This window comes from Schistocerca piceifrons, chromosome 6, assembly GCF_021461385.2.
Source record: "Schistocerca piceifrons isolate TAMUIC-IGC-003096 chromosome 6, iqSchPice1.1, whole genome shotgun sequence".
NCBI lineage: Eukaryota > Metazoa > Arthropoda > Insecta > Orthoptera > Acrididae > Schistocerca > Schistocerca piceifrons.
Window position 1 is genome coordinate 204624677 of NC_060143.1, and position 20088 is coordinate 204644764.

A 20088-nucleotide genomic window follows, 5' to 3' on the forward strand; every position below is an offset into this window, starting at 1 on the left:
CTCTTGGCCTCCCTCTACAGTTTTTACCCCACCCCCTATGCTTCCCTCCAGTACTAAATTGGTGATCCCTTGAATGTGTCCTACCAATTGATCTCTTCTTCTAGTCAGGTTGTGCCACAAATTTCTTTTCTCCCCAATTTAGTCCAGTACCTCCCCATTAGTTACATGATCTACCCATCTAATCTTCAACATTCTTTTGCAGCAACACATTTCAAAACCTTCCATTCTCTTCTTGTCTAAACTATTTATCATTCATGTTTCACTTCCATACATGGCTGGACCCCATACAAATACTTTCAGAGAAGAATTCCTGACACTTAAAACTACACTTGATGTTAACAAATTTATCCTCTTCAGAAACGCTTTTGTTGCCATTGCCAGTCTACATTTTATATCCTATAATCTTTGACCATTTATGATTTAATTCAACTACAGTCCATTATCCTTGTTTTGCTTTTGTTGGTGTTCATCTTTATCCTCCTCTCAAGACACTGTCCATACCATTCAGCCGTTCTTCCAAGTCCTTCGATGTCTCTGACAGAATTACAATGTCATCCGCAAACCTCAACGTTTTTACTTCTTCTCCCTGGACTTTAATTGCTATTCCAAATTTTTCTTTGTTTCCTTTGCTGATTACTCAATATACAGATTGAATAATATTGGGGATAGACTACAACCCCGTCTCACTCGCTTCTCAACCACTGCATCCCTTTCGTAGCCCGCAGCTCTTGTAGCTGCTATTTGGTTTCTGTAAAAATTGTAGATAACCTTTCACTTCCTTACCCTTATTAACTTTAGAATTTGAAAAAGAGCACTCTAGTCAACATTTTCTAAAGCTTTCTCTGAGTCTGTAAATGCTATAAATGTAGATTTGCCTTTCCTTAACCTATCTTCTGTGAGAAGTCGTGGGATCAGTATTGCCTCAGTGTTCCTACATTTCTCTGGAAATCAAACTGATCTTCTCCAAGGCCAGCTTCTACCAGTTTTTCCATTCTTCTGTAAAGAATTCATGTTAGCTCTTTGCAGCCGTGAATTCTTAAATTGATAGTTTGGTAATTTTTTCTCCTGTCTCATACATCCTGCCCACCAGATGGAAGAGTTTTGTCATGGCTGACTCTCCCAAGGCTATCAGTAGTTCTAACAGAATGTTGTCTGCTCCTGGGGCCTTGTTTTGACTTAGGTCTTTCAGTGCTTTGTCAAATTCTTCATGCAGTATCATATGTCCCTTCTCATCTTCATCTACATCCTCTTCCATTTCCACAATATTGCTCTCAAGTACGTCTCCCCCGTATAGACCCTCTGTATACTCCTTCCACCTTTCTGCTTTCCGTTCCTTCCGGTATGTCCAGGTCTCTTACAATATATAACATTCTTTCTACATTCTTAAACCAAGTGTTGGCTATGATTAAATTAAGCTCTGTGCAAAATTCTACCAGGTGGCTCCCTCTTTCATTCCTTTCCCCCAGCCCACATTCACCTATTATTTTTCCTTCTCTTCCATTTCCTATTATTGAAGTCCAGTCCCCCATGACTATTAAATTTTCCATCTCCCTTAATATCTGAATAATTTTTTTTATCTCCTCATACATTTCTTAAATCACTTCACCATCTGCGGAGCTAGTTGGCAAATAAACCAGTACTACTGTGGTGGGTGTGGGCTTCATGTCTGTCTTGGCTACACTAATCTGTTCACCATGCTATTCATAGTAGCTTATCCACATTCCTATTTTTTTTATCCATTATTGAACCTACTCCTGCATTACCCCTATTTTGTCTTGTATTTGTAACCCTGTATTCACCTGAACAGAAGTCCTGTTCCTCCTGCTACCAAAGTTCATTAACTCCCACTCTATCTAACTTTAATCTATCCATTTCCATTTTTAAATTTTTTTAACCGACCTGCCTGATTAAGGGATCTGACATTCCAGGCTCCAATCTGTGGGCCGCCAGTTTTGTTTCTCCTGTTAATGACATCCTCCTGAGTAATCCCCATCTGGACATCCGAATGGGGGCTATTTTGCCTCTGGAATGTTTTACCCAAGATGATGCCATTGACATTTAACCATGCAATAGAGCTGCATGCCCTCGGGGAAAAATTACGGTTGTAGTTCCCTCTTGGTTTCAGTTGTTCTCAGTACCAGCATGGCAAGGCCATTTTGGTTGATATTAGAAGGCCAGATCAGTCAAATCATCCAGACAGATGCCCCTGCAACTACTGAAAAGGCTACTGCTCCTCTTCAGGAACCATACGCTTGTCTTGTATTAAGATTGTGAATATAACACATTATCTGCATGCAGTTTTTATGCTGTTCTCCTGAAAATGGATTCACTGTACCACGTCCCTCAGTATCAAAATAAATTCAGCATTTCAAAAACAATGACAAGATGTTAATGTTGGAGGGAAGTTCTTGTAGAATATAACTCACCAAGAAGCAGAAGTGTTGAGTTGTCAGACACACACACACACTAGCCGGCACTGTACAGGGACATAGGCGTGTGAACGTGTGTGTGTCTGTGTATTTTACTCCAGCTTGACAAAGGATAACTCCGAAAGCTAGCAGGTTTTGCTTCTTTTGTGTGTGCCTGTTGACAACCCACTGCTTCTGCTTTTTGGTGAGTGATGTTATATTAGTATCTTGTATGAGAAGTACAGGTTCCTGGAACCACCTACACCTGAGAGACAAAATAGCTTACCAAATTTTTCCACAAATTATTATTCTTGTCTCTTACTGAACATTATTTTGCTTTTATTTCCCCTTTCTTTTCAGGATAGTGGAGGATTTAATTTCGATATGCCATTTGAATCAGATTACGTTGCACACCTAGTTGAGCCCTTACTTGTGGACAGCAATGGGATGCGGCAACGTCTTCCAGAACTAAGTGTTCATGCTGCAGAGACTATTTCAGATGTAAGTATTCTTTGTGTGTACTTTTAAACATGAAAATATTTTCTTTAATAATGACAGCAGGTGTTCTTTACTAACAACACTAGTGAGTAGCCAATATTATAACACAGTCGTTTCAATCCTTGTGTATAGTTGACATATCATTCAGTAACTTCAAAATAACTTTTTCCACTGTTGAATTAAAAAGGTAATATGGAGGAATTATCATTGTGGAAGGAAGTGTTGACGTGAGTGAATACATCTCGTGAAATGTTTTCTGTTCACCCAGATTCAGTTTCACCCAGGACGGGAAAATGAACAAATCATGGGGGACTTCCAAGAACCTCGAGAGCTGAAGTTTAGTGTATTGCAACAAGCAGCCCCCTGAAGATACCAGCTAACATCATATTCCTGACTTGACAACTAAAGGATGCTAACAGTAAACTGTTCAGTATGCCACTTAATTCACTGTTACTTTTCACTGATCCTGTCCTACGCAGTGAATAGAAGAGCAAATTCCTTATCCTTTGACTTGCATTTTTTGAACTAGTCTTTAGAGTCCTCTTGCTTCTGTTGTTTTTCTTGTTGTTGTTATTACAAGACATTATTGTATGCATAAAAATGTTTAAGTCACACATATGATAGAGATATAAAGAAGTTGACACCGAGTCTCCACAGAACGTAAGATTTATTTTTTGTGATCAAGAATTAAAAATGTCAATGGAAAAAAGTAGTCTGTACTGAGTAACAAGAGGGAGAAATATAATAATAATTATTATTATTATTATGGTGCTCAGCTGGACAGAGAAATGTAAGGTAATTTGTGTGAACTATGTCACTTGGGCATCTGGATATTGAAAATGATGCACAAAGTTTATAACAATGCATATAAGACAATGGACAGCACCATATGACATAAAGATGTGAGAAGCTGTCTATGTAGAAGATCCTTTACACTTAATTCTCTGGGGAAATTATTCCTCTTTAGCATCTCTCTTGTCGCGTATGTTGAATGGTTCACATTTCATTATCTTTTCACAAATTTTGTATAGCTTGTTTTTGTTATTTCTTGCACAAAGAAGGAGATCTTTGGCTACAAATCCCAGATTCAGTGTCAGCTTTCATAATCACAGTGTAAACCAATCTACAATTTACTTTTCAGGTACACTGTTTCCATTGCTAAAAATTCTGCAACATGCTTTGCAGTGGGTAATATTCACCTCTAAATCCATTTTTTGTGCCTGTCCTTTGAAATCCTGTTTCCTTTGCTCTGTAAACAAATACTTACTTTGTTCATATTTTGCAACAAAGAATATGATTGCTAGATGTTCTGCAACTTGGATTCATTGTTGGGTATTACCCATGGAGTATTTGCATTTGAAACAAGTCCCTGTATATTAATGTTACATTATTTGTCCGACTATAAGATGGTTTCTATTTTTTTTCCATAAGAAGCTAATTGCAAGGATCTTCTCTAAAGACTTGGAAATGTTGGGTACAGAATCTAAACTTGCATTAAAAATATACAATATTTTGAAATAGCTACCTAATTTATTTAATTTGCTATTTCTCATAATATATTTTTTGCGGCCAATATGATCTTCTGTTAAAGTACATAATTGTACAAGTTATGTAAGTATGGTAAATGTTGTTACATTCATTTTTCAATTCAGTGTTTTTCATATGAGACTGACATTTATTTTAAGGGGTTTAATATTACATTATTTTTATGGGTTGTAATTAAAATATAATTTTTTATTCTTCATTTAGAAGAAGTACACAGAATGTATATTAATTGTTTAAACTATTTTGTTTTTGTACAATGGTTGTAAAACAATGCAGAAATTACAATGCCAAAATCTATTTATTTTTCTGTATTTGCGTTACAAATTAAAACTGACCATATATAAATAACGTATGTTTCTTACATTCCATCCATACATTGAGGTAACATTATTGGAACTCTACAATGGTTTAGATTTGAAGCATTTTCCACTAAATAAATTAATAGTAATCATGACATTAATTATTAAATGAATGTCCATGGAATGTTATTGTTTTAAAGGACTGTGATACCACTACGTTTGTATATAGCTATGTAATCTTTAGTATGTCCTATTTCCTTAAATGTTTGTAATTTCCATCCAACATCTTGAAAGTCTTTATCAAAAGGTGCTGGTTTTGAATGTCTCCCGCTACCAATTGTTGGACCAATGATAATGAGCCACCCACCTTCATACGCCGTCAAATAATCATAAAAGGCTGTGTTGTTATTAAAATAACAGAAGAGGAGTGCGTGTTCTTTGGGAAGTTTTGTCAGTTCATCATCATCTTTTACAAATCTCAAGGGGATGAATGTGGGCGGTGCATATGGAGATTCCCACCATGCACGGTCTACTTCAACTCCTATTACAGCCAAACCTGGCAAAAGAAAAATTTTAAGGTCCCATTTTTATCTAACACTATAACATAACATCATTCTCTTCACCTGTGGCATTGGTGATTAACCACTCCAGTAGTCCAGTTCCACAGCCTACACTCACTATCAGAGGAATGTTTTCATCTTTCATTGTTTTTCCTATGAATAATAAATCCTCTTCTGTTGGCTGCACCCACAACAGATGTCTGAAGCATGAAGTACATTCCCCATGATCCACATTCAACAGTGAGAGAATATTTCTCCAGTCTCCTGGAAAATGATGACACTTTAGTTGTGGAAGAGTATTACAATGCATGATACATCAACTGCATCCAGAATATAACAAATATAAAGGTTGCAACCTGATACACAGATTTGTATGAACTACATGTAATAACATCAGTAATTGTTGTAATGAAATACATCCATCTTCTTTCTTTTGTACTGTACCGTTTCTCACCAGCGCTACTTAAAATGTACAGTCTTATTTCATAAGTGAATCCACAACTCTCTCTCTCTCTCTCTCTCTCTTTATCTATCTATCTCACTTACACACAGACACACACACACACACACACACACACACACACACACACACACACACACTGTACACACACACACACACACACACACACACACACTGTTTGGTAAGTAATGTTTGGAATAATAAATCACAGCAAAGGGAAATTTTGTGACCATTCAATGTTTATTCTGCCAATGCTATTCTGTGTTACACCTTTAACCTCACCAGCGGTAATCTCAACGGGGAGTGTTGTGGATTGGCAAGACAGCCAACCCACTATGAGAGGAAGCCGAAAGCCACGCGTTTTAGCTCACGCAGGCTGGTGTGAGGTCTGGAGCAGGTCAAGGAAATGAGACTAACAAAAAACATACATAGCTGCTGGAATACTTAACTTTAATCCATAATTGGTGAACATCGCTCTTGATGGTACATGTTTTACAGCATCAATAGTAACTGGTAATGGCGCCTTGCTAGGTCGTAGCAAATGACGTAGCTGAAGGCTATTCTAACTATCGTCTCGGCAAATGAGAGCGTAATTTGTCAGTGAACCATCGCTAGCAAAGTCAGCTGTACAACTGGGGCGAGTGCTAAGAAGTCTCTCTAGACCTGCCGTGTGGCGGCGCTCGGTCTGCAATCTCTGATAGTGGCGACACGCGGGTCCGACGTATACTAACGGACCACGGCCGATTTAAAGGCTAACACCTAGCAAGTGTGGTGTCTGGCGGTGACACCACAGGGAGAACTTTGACATTTTTTCTTTATTGCATGTAATGTGTTAACTGCTATGTATGAACAGGCTTTGAGAGAAGTACCCTTGATCTCTACTTTCACAATTTGCGTAACCATGACAGTTTAAAAACACATTTGAAGTTAAAATAATTGGAAATTTCTATGGTAAAGTTACCTCAGAAACAGAGAAACTTTGCCAATATGCTAAAATCTGTGGAAACTCTAAAAACTGCAAAGGAAAAGATTATTTAAACTATGTAAAATTTGTGTTCAAAGATATGAAACAAGATCTCTTTTTGCCATCGAAATGACAAGGACTTGTTTGAAGCTCTCTGCTTACTCATTACAGCTTGGCACCTCAATGTTTTTTAATATAAGCACTTAATTCTTTTCAGTGGTTCTAAGTGGAATATTACATCTTTTAGCTGCTTTCCACTGATCATTTCCCTACTAACCATTGCAGAGACGGCAGGTCACAGAGTAATACCATCATGGTTTTGATACTTGTGGACTCCCAGCCTGGTCCAATGTGCACCTTAGAATTTTAAAAACGTGTAAAACAAAACAAAATATATAAGATATGATGAAGGAAAGTATGGGAAAAGTTGAGAAGTTCTGGAATGGCAAAGTTGTCCTAATTCCACCAAACTTGCTGGTACAACTTAACCAAATTATATTAATGCATCATAATACTTACATCTAAATGTGATTTGAAAGACAATTATATGCTCTGCTACGCAAGTCAAGTAGTTTATACTCAAAATACGAAAGAATGAGCATGGCAAGACAATTTTATAGGGGGAAAAATCCTTCTCTAGGTAGAAGCAAAACACAAAAAAACAATTGTAAACATGTGTGAGTATTGAAAATATGCATAATGGGCATTGTTAAATGTCTTCTTTGTATGATGCAAACAGTGGTGACTCTATTGGTTAGTTCAGGAACTTCACAAAGTGCCAAATGCAACAGTTTTCAAAAAGTGGCAAGGTTGTCACAGTCAACCATACATTTTCCATTTTGTTTGTGGTTTCACTGTGTACCCAGCAACTCCTCTTGTCACAAAAACAACTACTACTTTATACCTGTGGTTAAGGGAAAGATTTTTAAATTCCATTTTACACTAAATGAAAATAGACAGTGTGACAATTGTGTATTTTAAGCCTTGTGTAATCAAGTTGTACGATTCATATAAAGCAATAGTGAAATTTAAAATTTGTTAAAGACAAGTCTGGACAATGTACCTGTGTCTTCCACAGTGGGCACATGGCAGTACTGCCCTCTATCATGTGCTCGATTTGTAACTATGTAAAGTTCTGTATTATAGAACTGACTGTTGATTAGAATATACATATTAATATTATCCTTTTTAACACTTGCCATTACAAATTTAAAACTGTTACAATGTACCTTTCAGTATTATTGTGTTGGTATTTGTTAATAAAACTGTACATTATGTTGATTCTTTATTTCATTTCCTGGAAGTGACACCACAATCATATTCTGAAAAGTGGAAGAGGGACTGCTTTTTCTTCATATGTGGTCTCCACAGGATGCCAGGCTATTAGTTAATAAGTCTTTGGTGTGGAGAGGGAAATATAAGTGCCATTTTGAATTGGCAAAACCTCATCTAACTTTGTCCCCATGCACGTGCACATTACATCAGCCTTTTCTAAATGACTTTATTCTGTTCACTGCCTCTTCTGTTTGATGAGTCTGTCTTCATGTAGGTATTACAATATTTCATTAATTGGTATATTGAGGAAAGGTAGATGTGAGTGATAGTATAATGAACCACAGCTGCAAACAGTTTAGAGTAATTTAGCAAGAGCATGTAATCAGCCAGCTGCTGTAGTTTAAACTGTAAATTCCAGTGATTCTGACGATGCTCGTGTAATATTATAGAACAAAAATGGTCAATAACACTTGCTGAGTGCAACTTATAGCTGTCCTGAAAAACTTAGAATAGGGTAAGTTTTGAGTAGCTTTAGTTTCATAGGCAAAGAGAGTACACGATAGCTTCATATTTAAAAATGAAGAGCTTACAGATTATATTTTACTCTTCTGGAATTTATGCTGTTTTGTCAAAAACTGGCATTCTGATCCCTTGGCAGTGTGCAAAATACGGGTTGCTTTTACAGAGGGGAGAACAGCAACCATCCACTTTGTATAATGCTATTTACTTAGCGCTGTTACTGGTTTTGACAGGTTCATCTTCAGACGGCTCGTTCAAGTTAAAACACATTTTACATTAGCTTTCACATTTTGTTTTCATCATTTAGGAAAAAAAATAGTGAAAGCTAATGTAAAATGTATGTTAATGTGAACAGGTCGTTTAAAGATGAACTTGTCAGGTTGAAACCAGTAATGGCGCTATTTAAATAAATAAATAGCATTATACGAAGTGGTTGGTTGCTGCTATCCTCCATGAGATACACCCTATATCTGGTATTTATTATTACAAACCAGTTTCCAGCTTTTAGGCCACCATAACATCAGTAGCAGAAAACACAATTATTTTTGTATTTTTCGTGCCTAAATATGAAACTATGCAAGCAAGAAGCAGCAGGAGATTTCATCAGTTCGTTCAGCTTTCAAACTCACACTCTTCGTCTGAACATGTATGTCTGTGTGCACACTTGTAAAGCTGTGCTCCCCCCCCCCCCCCCCCCATACACACACAGTTACATGTGTGGGCGAACTTAAGTGTTATAAGAGTTTTTTTTTCTAATTTTCTAACTACACGTTCACCTCAGCAAGGACATTACTGATTTTGTGCCTCATCTTTGTCCTACCCAAGCTAACACTCGGTCTCAAATGGCCTTGTTGTTGATAGTACATTAAAACCTAATCTTCCTTCTTCTCTACTGTATGCATATCTGAACCATGGTAATGTATTTTTGTGGCACAATGAATCCTTTTTGAACTTTATTAATAGACATGACATGTTTATAGTGTCATATGTTTGTAAGAACTCTGTAAACAAGCAGGGAAAAAGTACAAACAAATCCATAGCATTTAGTATGACTGAAGGGACATGAATTGCTTTCTTGCATAAAAATCTCTTTGATTTTGTTATGGTCTCCAGTTTTAAGACTGATTTGATACAGATCTCCATGCTGGTTTATCCTGTGTACGCCAATTCATCTGTGCTTGACTATTGCAACACGCATCCATTTGAACAATTTTTAGCACCCCCCCCCCCCCCCCCTTCCCTCCACCACACACACAATTATTCTCCATTACGCAACTGACAATTACTTCATGCCTCAAAATGAATTTGGTCAGCTGATATCTTCTTTTGGTCATGTGCCACAAATATCTTTCCTCTCCAATCTGATTCAGTACCTGCTCATTTGTTATTTGATACACACATCTAATCTTCTGAATTTTTCTGTAGCACTTTCAAAAGTTTTATTGTCTTCTTGTCTATACTGTTTACTATTCACATTTCACTTCCATACAAGGCTGCACTCCAGAGAAGTACCTTCAGAAAAGACTTAGGAAGACTTAAACTTAAATATTTAGTGCTAACAAATTATCCCTTTTTCATAAATAATTTTCATGAAATATCTAGTTTTAGTTTTATACACTTTCTACTCTGCCCATCACCAGTTATTTGGCTGATAGCAAATATTGTTGATATTCATTTTTACCTGTTTATCAACTGATCTTCCCAGTCCTTTGCCATCTCTGAAAGAAACACAGTGTCATCAAAAAACCTCAAAGCTTTTATTTCTTGTCACTGAATTTCAATTTGCTTTTTAAATTTTGCTTGGTTTCCTTCACAGCTTGCTCAATGTATAGAGTGAATAACATTGAGAATACGCTACCACCTTGAATGAAATTTTCACTTTACAGTGAATTGTGCACTGATATGAAACTTTCTGAAAGATTAGAACTGTGTACTGGAACAAGACTCAAACACAGATTTAATCTGCCAGGAAGTTACAGACTACAACACTGTCTGGCTCCCTTCTCAACTACTGCTTCAGTTTTATTTCTTTCAAATCATGTAACTGCCCCCTCTGTTTTATCCTCGGTACTAGTACCTTAAGAATTTCAAAGAGAGTGTTCCACGCAACATTGTCAAACGCTTTCTCCATATCTCCAAATGCTATAAATGGTTTGCCTTTCTTTAATATACACCTCACATGTTCCTACATTTCTCCAGAGCCCTAACTGATTTTCCCCAAACCCAGCTCGTATCAATCTTTTGATTTATCTGTAAATAAAGGGTATCGGTAATTTGAAGCCAATACTTCTTAAACTTTTTGTTCAGTAGTATTCACTCCTAGAAGCATCTGAAGTCAGGGTATTTCTCCTGTCTCAAATACCTTGCATACCAGGTGGAATAATTTTGTCATGCTATTTTCCCTGAAGGAGCTCAATAATTTTCTCCAAGAGTGTTGTTTTGACTTCATTCTTTCGTTTGCTCTGTCGAATTTGTCTCATCGTCATCTACTTCCAATTCCTTTACCATAATATTCTCTTCAAGTTCATAGCCCTTCCACTTTTGTGCCTTCTATTCTTTGTGTCATTCTGGATGGGTGTCTGAGATCTTCATGGGTCACATAACAGCTTTCCTGCTGAGCCACCCAGGATCTTAAACCTTTCATCTGATTCAGCTTCATTAATAATATCTTTATGATTTAGAGCAATGGCTAGGACACTATATCCTCACTGCTCCACAACCTTGATAAATTTTATGCTGCTTTTCTAGTTCTCTCCAACTCAGTGTGATACCTTACTGAATATTGACCTATAGCTCTCTAATGGCTACATAAAATCCTACCAAACACCAACAGTAACTCCACTTCCATAGCAGCCGTCACTTACTAAATTTTCTCCTGTGCAATGTTTTCACCCATGATGGTGCATCTGCAGTGATGAGTTATCACTTGTCCAGTATACTGAAGGCCTTTGCCAACAAGCACTGTCTTTCAGACCTAGTCCATGAACAGATCTCCGATGCCATATACACACATGCACCTAATTCTCCAACCTTCCCCATTGACCAGATGCAGAGGAACATCCCCCTTATTACCGAATAACATTCCAGACTGGGACAGCTTAGCCCCATCCTCCTTCCGGGCATTGAATAGTTTTCATGATGTCCTGAAGTGAGGAGGATCTATCCCAAAATTCTTCTAACCTCTCTCTCAGTCCATCTATCAAAAGTACACGTTGTTCTGGTGTATTTTTATGCTACGCCCACTCCAAACACTTTGCCACATAGGTCATATTCCTGTGCAAAGACCCAAGCGCAAGATCCTGTCTCAGGCAATTGCTTAGCACGTCCTATTCCAGTACCATCATAGGGATATCTTATTCCATTAGAGGCAGAGCCACCTATGAGAGCCAGTATGCCATTTATCAAACCCATTGCAATTTGTGTGCAGCCTTGAAATGTGGGCATGACCACCAACCTACTACTGTCCTCCCGAGTGAATGTCCACTGTTTAGCAGCCAATGGCATTGTGTGTAACTGAACCTGCTTCACAAACTGTGCCATCTATAGTTGTGTGAATGAGAATTGTCTGTACAATATATCCTTCAGTTCTGCAAGTGCCATATAATCAATCTCTGCTAGACTGTATCCTCATGCCTGCCTGAATCTACCTCCCCCAACCTGTCCCCCATTCACCAGCCACTTCTCACTTCTCTCTAGTTCAGTATGGAATAAAGGACTAGTGAGGTGAAAGAAATGGGAAGAGTTACAGAAAACCCAGAATCCTGGGTCAGGTGAGACTTACTGGACAGAATGAGAAGGAGAGACTCAAGAGTCTGGCTGACTTTTCCATAACACTCCCCATTTCCTAAATCACACCTTTTCCTTCATTCTTTTTCCTGTCCCTTCTACCAGGAAAAGGAGCCACTAGCTCCAAAACCTTGTGCATTTCTACATATTTTTATATGTTTTTTCCTGTTGTCATTTGGTGAGTAGTTTTTTTTATGTGGGGAATATATTGTGTTTGTTTGTCTGTCAGCTCCAAGGAAGGATGTTATCTGAAAGCTTTGCTGCAAATTTGGCCATGTTTCCATGCCTGGCCACCAATGAACACCTCAGTTATATCTTCCTATATTTGCAGGCTATAAGCATCCATATTTGAATGATTTACACTAGCAAACAAAAGCCCCTATGCATACAAATCTAATGGACTCCTATATCTGACAGTGTATCACTTCACATGTTGCTTTCCATTATTCTTGAGTCCACTGAGGATGTGCTGGGCTCCTCACTAATTAGCAACAAGAATTTTGTTCTGTGACCTTTGCACAATGGAACTTGCATGAAATCCATACATCTGCATACAGAGAGAAAGCCATTGATTGTAATTCCTAACAAAGTTTGGCAATTCGATGTCAACAAGTACTGAAATTGTCAACAAGCCATATTTACTCAGGTTTTCTGGCTTCAGAAGGAAAGGAAAGAAGCCTAGGGTTTAACACTCCATTGACAATGAGGTCATTGAAGACATGGTTTCCCTGTTTGAGGTTGTAGTTTTATACCTTCCCGGTATTTCCACTCCATTTCTATATCAGCCACTGCCATACTTCGTATCTGAAATTGCAAGGCTGAAGTGAAGCAAGAAGGAGAATTTAATGTTTAACATCCTGTTGAGGACAAGGTCATTATAAACATTGCCTGAACCGATGAACACTGATAATTGCACTTTTCAGCCACACATTGACCACTGCTGCTAGTAAAAATTTATTCTGATGAAGTGGTCTGATACAGATGTGGTTAATTCAATCACTGTCATGGATGGCTGGATAAATGAACTAATGAAATGGTTGAATATACAAACATTATTTATTAGTCAAATATTACACACACAGAAAACACATGTGAACAGTGATGCAGAATAAAACAAACTGAAATCAAAGAACATAGTCACATCAGTTTTGGTGACAAAGGCGATTTTTGGTGGTCAGTAGTCACCACATAGGTATGCTTTAGCTTTCATATGTAACATTTTTTCATTAAAAGGGTGTAAGTTACTAATGCTAAGTTTATATATAAAAACAAAGATGAGGTGACTTACCGAACGAAAGCGCTGGCAGGTCAATAGACACACAAACAAACACAAACATACACACAAAATTCAAGCTTTCGCAACAAACTGTTGCCTCATCAGGAAAGAGGGAAGGAGAGGCGAAGACGAAAGGAAGTGGGTTTTAAGGGAGAGGGTAAGGAGTCATTCCAATCCCGGGAGCGGAAAGACTTACCTTAGGGGGAAAAAAGGACATGTCTGCTTGTGTCTGTATGTGTGGATGGATATGTGCGTGTGTGCGAGTGTATACCTGTCCTTTTTTCCCCCTAAGGTAAGTCTTTCCGCTCCCGGGATTGGAATGACTCCTTACCCTCTCCCTTAAAACCCACTTCCTTTCGTCTTCCCCTCTCCTTCCCTCTTTCCTGATGAGGCAACAGTTTGTTGCGAAAGCTTGAATTTTGTGTATATGTGTGTTTGTTTGTGTGTCTATCGACCTGCCAGCGCTTTCGTTCGGTAAGTCACCTCATCTTTGTTTTTATATATAATTTTTCCCACGTGGAATATATTAATGCTAAGTTTATTTATTTTGGTACTTCTATACCAGATAAAGTACTCTGTGTTGACCGAGGTTTATGTGGTAAGACAAACCACAGACAGAATGAAACAAGAACAGGAAAAAAAGACTGACTGTAGGACGTAGCCACTAGGTAGCGAATGTGACATAGATAAGTAAGACTGTTTGTTTGGGTGCAACCAATGTGTTCTACATTATGATTTTATTTTCTAATAAGGAAGGAAATGATTGTAACTACAGCAATAGTTGTAGAATGTTGACAGTCCCTGTTAACAACAAGTAAAAGTCAATAATCTTCAGTTGAAACAAAAGAACATGAAAATCAAGTTATGATTATAATGGCAATTAAGTACAAGCAGAAAAAGTTTTGGAATAAATATTCTGTGGTTTTCCTTTGGGGATGTATGAGAGTAAATCAACAAATATTCACAAGAGATATAAAAATGTATGAATATTACAAATGCTTCAAATAACAATTTGTTTTATCCTATTCATGTATTTTCCACATACTTGATCCATGTGTGCAGTATGTTAGAGAGTATATAACAACATAAGAGTGATAGAACCATCTTTTCAGCTGTATCAGTTTCATGGTGAGAGATACAATGGTTATGGCAACTAAACACACACAGAGTACGACAGCTAAACACACAGTGCTTAAAGAGAATAATTGTTTGACCATGATATAAAGCAGATAAAAATTGAAAGAGAGGGAAAAAATAAGAAAGAGCACAGTAACTATGATTGGAATGGAAATCTGTGGAACTACAGAATGAGCTCCAAAATATGAGCAACTGAGTACACTGATAAGTTATCATTCTACTACTGCATTTGTTCTCTCTAGCAGTTATACTTTAACAATCATCACATCTAACCAGAATCTAAAAGCATTGCCCATAATAATCAGAATGAAAGAATGTTTTATAACCTTCTGTAGATGACATAATAATATTATGAATGGAAATGGTCATTACTACAACCTTATATATTTTGTTTCTTACCATTTTTATAACTGTGCACTATTTGTTCCATGTGATTTTGTTGCCTGGGACAGAGCATTTGACTGTGATGTGCCTACTGTTGATTAGGTTAGGGAAGCCAGTAGTTGCCACATCAAGTGGAACTTCTTGTCCCAGTAACCTTGTAGTATTTTTAGAACTGGCCAGAGTTAAATTATTTTTACATGAAATGTGAAGCTGTTACATAGATATCAGTACACTAAATACATAGCTTAAAGGACAACACTTATAAATGAATTGGCAAATATTAATATATGTAAGAGAATTTTATAAAAATTTAACATTTTATCATAATTAACACTAAAATTTCAGAACCTATGAAACACATCAAATTATTTTTTGTTAATAATAAATCATGTAATTTTATTTCATTAATGATAAACATCTCTATGTGCATTTTGTCCTCTGAACAAGTTTAAGTCCAGTTTATGTACCAAATGATGTCTTAATAACTATTTTATATGCAACTATAAGGACAGCACAAAGTAAACTAACTAAAACGATATTGCTCTTTAATTACTTCCACAACCCATGTTGTGGAAGATAGGTTGAGATAAAATGAGGAATATACTGTTCTGATTCCTGATAATTTTCATAGAAGCCTTACCATGCATTTGTTACACCTTTTACACTGAAGAATCAGTAGCTTTCACAGAACACTCATGTCGATGAAAGCTGTCAGAACCTTCCTTTTGTTCTTTGAAAGCCATAAATATTTCCTATCTAGTTTCCAATCTCAGTCTGACATACTATTTTAAACTGTTATTAAATTTCACTTCAAACTGAGATGTAAATTTCCTATGTTGTAGATCTTAGCTGTTAAATTGAAGGCTAGGTGAGCTTATTAATTGTATATTCAGCCTCAAGTTCTGAATTCCTTTCTTTTCTTCAATCAGGAAGGACACAACAATAAATGTTCCTCTTTATTTATTTGTTTATTGCACAGACAACATTCTACAGGTTTCAATTTGTCACTGCACAATTGTAATATTTATTGTTTATCAATATTATATTGAAGGTAAAACTGGTGGATTCTATGTCACCACTTCATCATAAACAGAAATTTTACATCAACTGCTGGATAAAGGCCTCTTCTAGATTTTTTCCTTCACTACTGACTCCATATACAAGCATTCCTGTATGTTTTATAATTTCATGTACCCAATTTCTGCTGGGTTGTTTTCTTGATCTTTTCATATGTATTGGAATCTGTAAAAGAATTCCTTGATCCACCTTCCCAGTCATTTGGCTACATCTCTCACTCATTTCAGTTTCATTTTCATGATGGTCATAACCACATCTTCCTTTCCAGTCTTTTCAGTGACCCCTTTGTTTGTTTTCCTGTGTCTTCTAGCACTTTCTAACATGTATCTCACTGAACACCCCTCTTTTTTAAATAGGTTTTGCATTACAAGTCTGTTGTCATTGCCATAAATCACAACTGGCAATAAGCACTGATTGTAAAATCACCATTTAAGGTACATGACTGAAGCTTGGTTATGAAAACAATATTTAGTTTACCAAACACAGTCCAGACCATTTTTACTCTTGTATTTATTGGTTTTGCTCTCTATTCAGTCATTGGTTCTAACCACCCTAAACATGAAATCTCATAAACTTGTTCGATAACTTTATTGTGAATAATTACTTTCTTTTCAACAGGTACATTATAGTTCTTTTAGTATTGTTATAAATTGATTTTAGTCATATCTCCAAACTTGTTCTTTATGTTCTTCATTTCACTGTTTAAGTTTATCTGCAGTGATACTGTAGATATAACTAGCTGTAGCTGTAGTGAATTATGTAATTCAATTTCAACTATATGTATATCCTTTAATATGATTCATTAAAATTAGAAATACTGAAAGTAAATCACTACATCTTTTATTTTTGTTTTCAGTTCAATAATTCATCCATATTGGCAGAACATGAAAAATGGCTAAGTAGGAATGGCTAGAGAGCAAATACAAAACTGTAGAAGCATGTATCACTAGGGGAAAGAGAGATACTGCCTGTAGGAAGATTATAGAGATCTTTGGAAAAAAGAGAAGCTGCTGTATGAATATCAATAGCTCAGATGGCGAGACAATACCAAGGAAAGACAGGGAAGCTGGAATGTGGAAGGACCATATTAGAGGGACTTTACAAGAGAAATGGTCTTCTGGACAGTATTGTTGAAAAGGAAGAGGAAGTAGATGAAGATGAGATGGGAGATATGATACTATGTGAAGAATTTGTCACAGTAGTGAAATATCTAAATGGAAATAAGTTACCTGCAATAGATTATGTTCCCTCAGAGTTACTGAGGTACCTGGTGTGCAAGATATGTAAGCTGGGCAAAATATCCTCAGACTTAAAGAAGAATGTAATAATTCCAATTCGAAAGAAAGAAGGTGTAAATATTACCAAAGTATCAGTTTAATATATTATGGTTGCAAAATACTGACACAAATTCCTTACAGGATTCCTGGGCAGACATGACCACTGTGACTTAGGCAATAGTAGACACTCACTTTCCAGCACAACTCTGGAAACAGACATTGTATTACTGCAGCATACCTGGTGGTGATGCTCCACATAGACGCATCCACAGTGGGTGCTATTCATCATTGTGCATTTTAATGGGACACCCGTACAGCTACAAGTGGATACAGGCACAGCAGCATTGCTTATTAATACTAAAATTGTCTGCAGCTCAGCTCCCCTCCATTGTCAACTGTCTTGCATCATCTTGCCAGTTATAACAGACAACAAACCCCACTCCTGGACAGTTTATGGCAGAAACAGCACACAAGTTGGTGCTCTACGCATTGACTTCCCTTGTGGTGGACAATGGTTTTATGGAAAATTTGTTTAGCCTGGACGCTTTTATGGCATTTGGGTTTGTGGTCGCAGATTGGGTTAACCTATTTTCCGACCTTGTGCCAATCAGAAGTTGGATGAATATTTGCAAGAAGTTTTTGTGGACATTTTTCCTACTGAGTTTGGCATGGCCACATATTTTATGGTGCATGTTATTCTTAGGCCATCTGCACACGGGTTGACTCACACTCATCGTAGATGCAACTCATTCTCGACTCAATTTGATCCCCATTTTGACTGCCTGTGTAAGTGAATGGGTGGTCGCCAACAGGTCAACTTGCAGTCATGTTGTATTTGTCTTGAAGTCACAAACACACTCATCTCTGGTGTCCTGCAGTTCACAGGAAAGTTCGAGCATATTGCAGATCCTGGAGGTAATTTACCTTGTATTTGCCCATAAATGTTTTGTATTTCGAGAGCACAGAATACTTTAGAGCCCAATAAATCTACATGCAATAAATGAAATTAACTTTTAATAAATAAATACATACATAATATATAATATGAACAGGCAAATTGACAAATTTTAAACTGTGTTCTTCAGAATTAACAAGCAGTAGTTTCACAGAGTATGTGCCAGATCCCATGGTGGATAACAGCGATTTAACAATTACTTTCAAGGTTCTCTACAGATTGCTTCAGAACTGCGGAATAATAGGGTTAATAACAATACAAACGAACAACTTTTCTAGTTGTTCAGGTTCATGGGAGGAGTGGAGAAACATTGTGAGCTATAGGATTACACCCTCCAAGAATATTCAAGCAGGGATTTTTGGTTACGGCATGGAATGAGTTTGCCAAAGAAATAAACTTGTCACATATTCATATTCAATTTTACTTTCACTGTGTATTTATTCCAAAGCTCTGTGCATTACTAAATACAAATAAAGCATATATAAATAAATATTATTATTTTAAATTGTGGGCAACTCAGATTTCCATATCTTGATGAAATGATCCACACTGGCTGTAAAATACTTTTATTAAAAGTAACGACCATGTAAAAAAAATAATAAAGAAAAAATGTACAAAGAATTCTTAACAATGGTCTGAAGAATAAAGGGATACTGAAAAATAGTGTCATACAGCAGTACTTGAAGATTACTCAGAGGTTCTTTTTAACAAGTAATGGCGAAAAGCTAACTGTCTTAGAGCCACTCCACAATATTCAGGTTCTATGTACATATGCACCCATAACACTTTGTGTCTTTCCTTTCTTCTGTCACTACCAGAATATGACAGGATTCCCCTCATCACTAGAACTGTCCATTATACGGTAGATTATTGAAGGAAATAAACAACAAAGTTTTGTGGCCCTCTGTTGGAAGTTACAGGCTGGTTCAAGGAAAATCATGCCAAATTACAAGTGCCAATCGACCCATGTGCAGACAGCTGTTGCTTGCACCACATGGTTCATAAATGACGGATGAGATGTAAGTTACGTCCAAGACGAGTGCAAATTGAGCCAAGTGCGGACGGCCTTAAATGCACAGCACAACCTCATTTCTTCAGAGCCAGGCCAGTGCCACTTGCACTTCATAACCAGATAAAGAAAGAACTTGACAGGTTGACTGCTTTGGACGTCATTGAACTTAGGTCCTCTAGCCAATGGGCTACAGCATTAGTAATTATCAAGAAACCAACCAGCAAGCTCTGTCTTTGCAGCAGTTTCAGGATGGCGATTAATGCGCATTCTATGGTCAACACGCACCCTTCCCATGTCCAGAAGAACTGATGAAAAAACTGGTGTGTGTGTGTGTGGGGGGGGGGGGGGGGGGGGGGGAGATATTTTTCATAACTGGATCTGTTGAAGACATATTTACAACTACCACTGGACAAGAAGCCATGAAAGTTACTTGCAGCCAACATGTCGTATGGTCTCTGTAACAACTGGTTGGTTTTTTGGGTTGCAAGCACTCTGCCACTACTCGCAACACTTTTTGGAGAACTGGTTTGTTGTATAAACTACCTGTACAGCATTGTAGTCACAGATCCTACTACCGAGGAATATGTATGGAATCTTAAACTGCTGTTTTGGACCTTGCAGGCCATGAGTTTCAAGTGCAATCTGGATAAATCACA

At 37.2% G+C, this 20088-nt stretch overlaps 2 protein-coding genes across 2 annotated transcripts in view; one reads left to right on the forward strand and one right to left on the reverse strand.

Moving 5' to 3' along the window:
• The window catches only part of LOC124802467, a 109554-nt gene extending 104904 nt beyond the window's left edge, over nucleotides 1-4650 (forward strand). Inside the window, exons 10-11 of the mRNA XM_047263257.1 lie at nucleotides 2769-2909; nucleotides 3175-4650. Coding sequence (XP_047119213.1) covers nucleotides 2769-2909; nucleotides 3175-3273 — 240 coding nt within the window. The 3' untranslated portion in view covers nucleotides 3274-4650. The remainder of the gene's footprint in view (nucleotides 1-2768; nucleotides 2910-3174) is intronic.
• An 80-nt stretch (nucleotides 4651-4730) lies between these two features.
• On the reverse strand, nucleotides 4731-15273 carry LOC124802469. Its single transcript, XM_047263258.1, has 3 exons — nucleotides 15127-15273; nucleotides 5374-5574; nucleotides 4731-5306 (listed from the first exon to the last, which is right to left on the reverse strand). The coding sequence occupies exons 1-3, from the start codon at nucleotides 15182-15184 to the stop codon at nucleotides 4945-4947; spliced, it is 621 nt and encodes a 206-aa protein (XP_047119214.1). The 5' UTR covers nucleotides 15185-15273; the 3' UTR covers nucleotides 4731-4944.
• Nucleotides 15274-20088: the final 4815 nt, after the last annotated feature.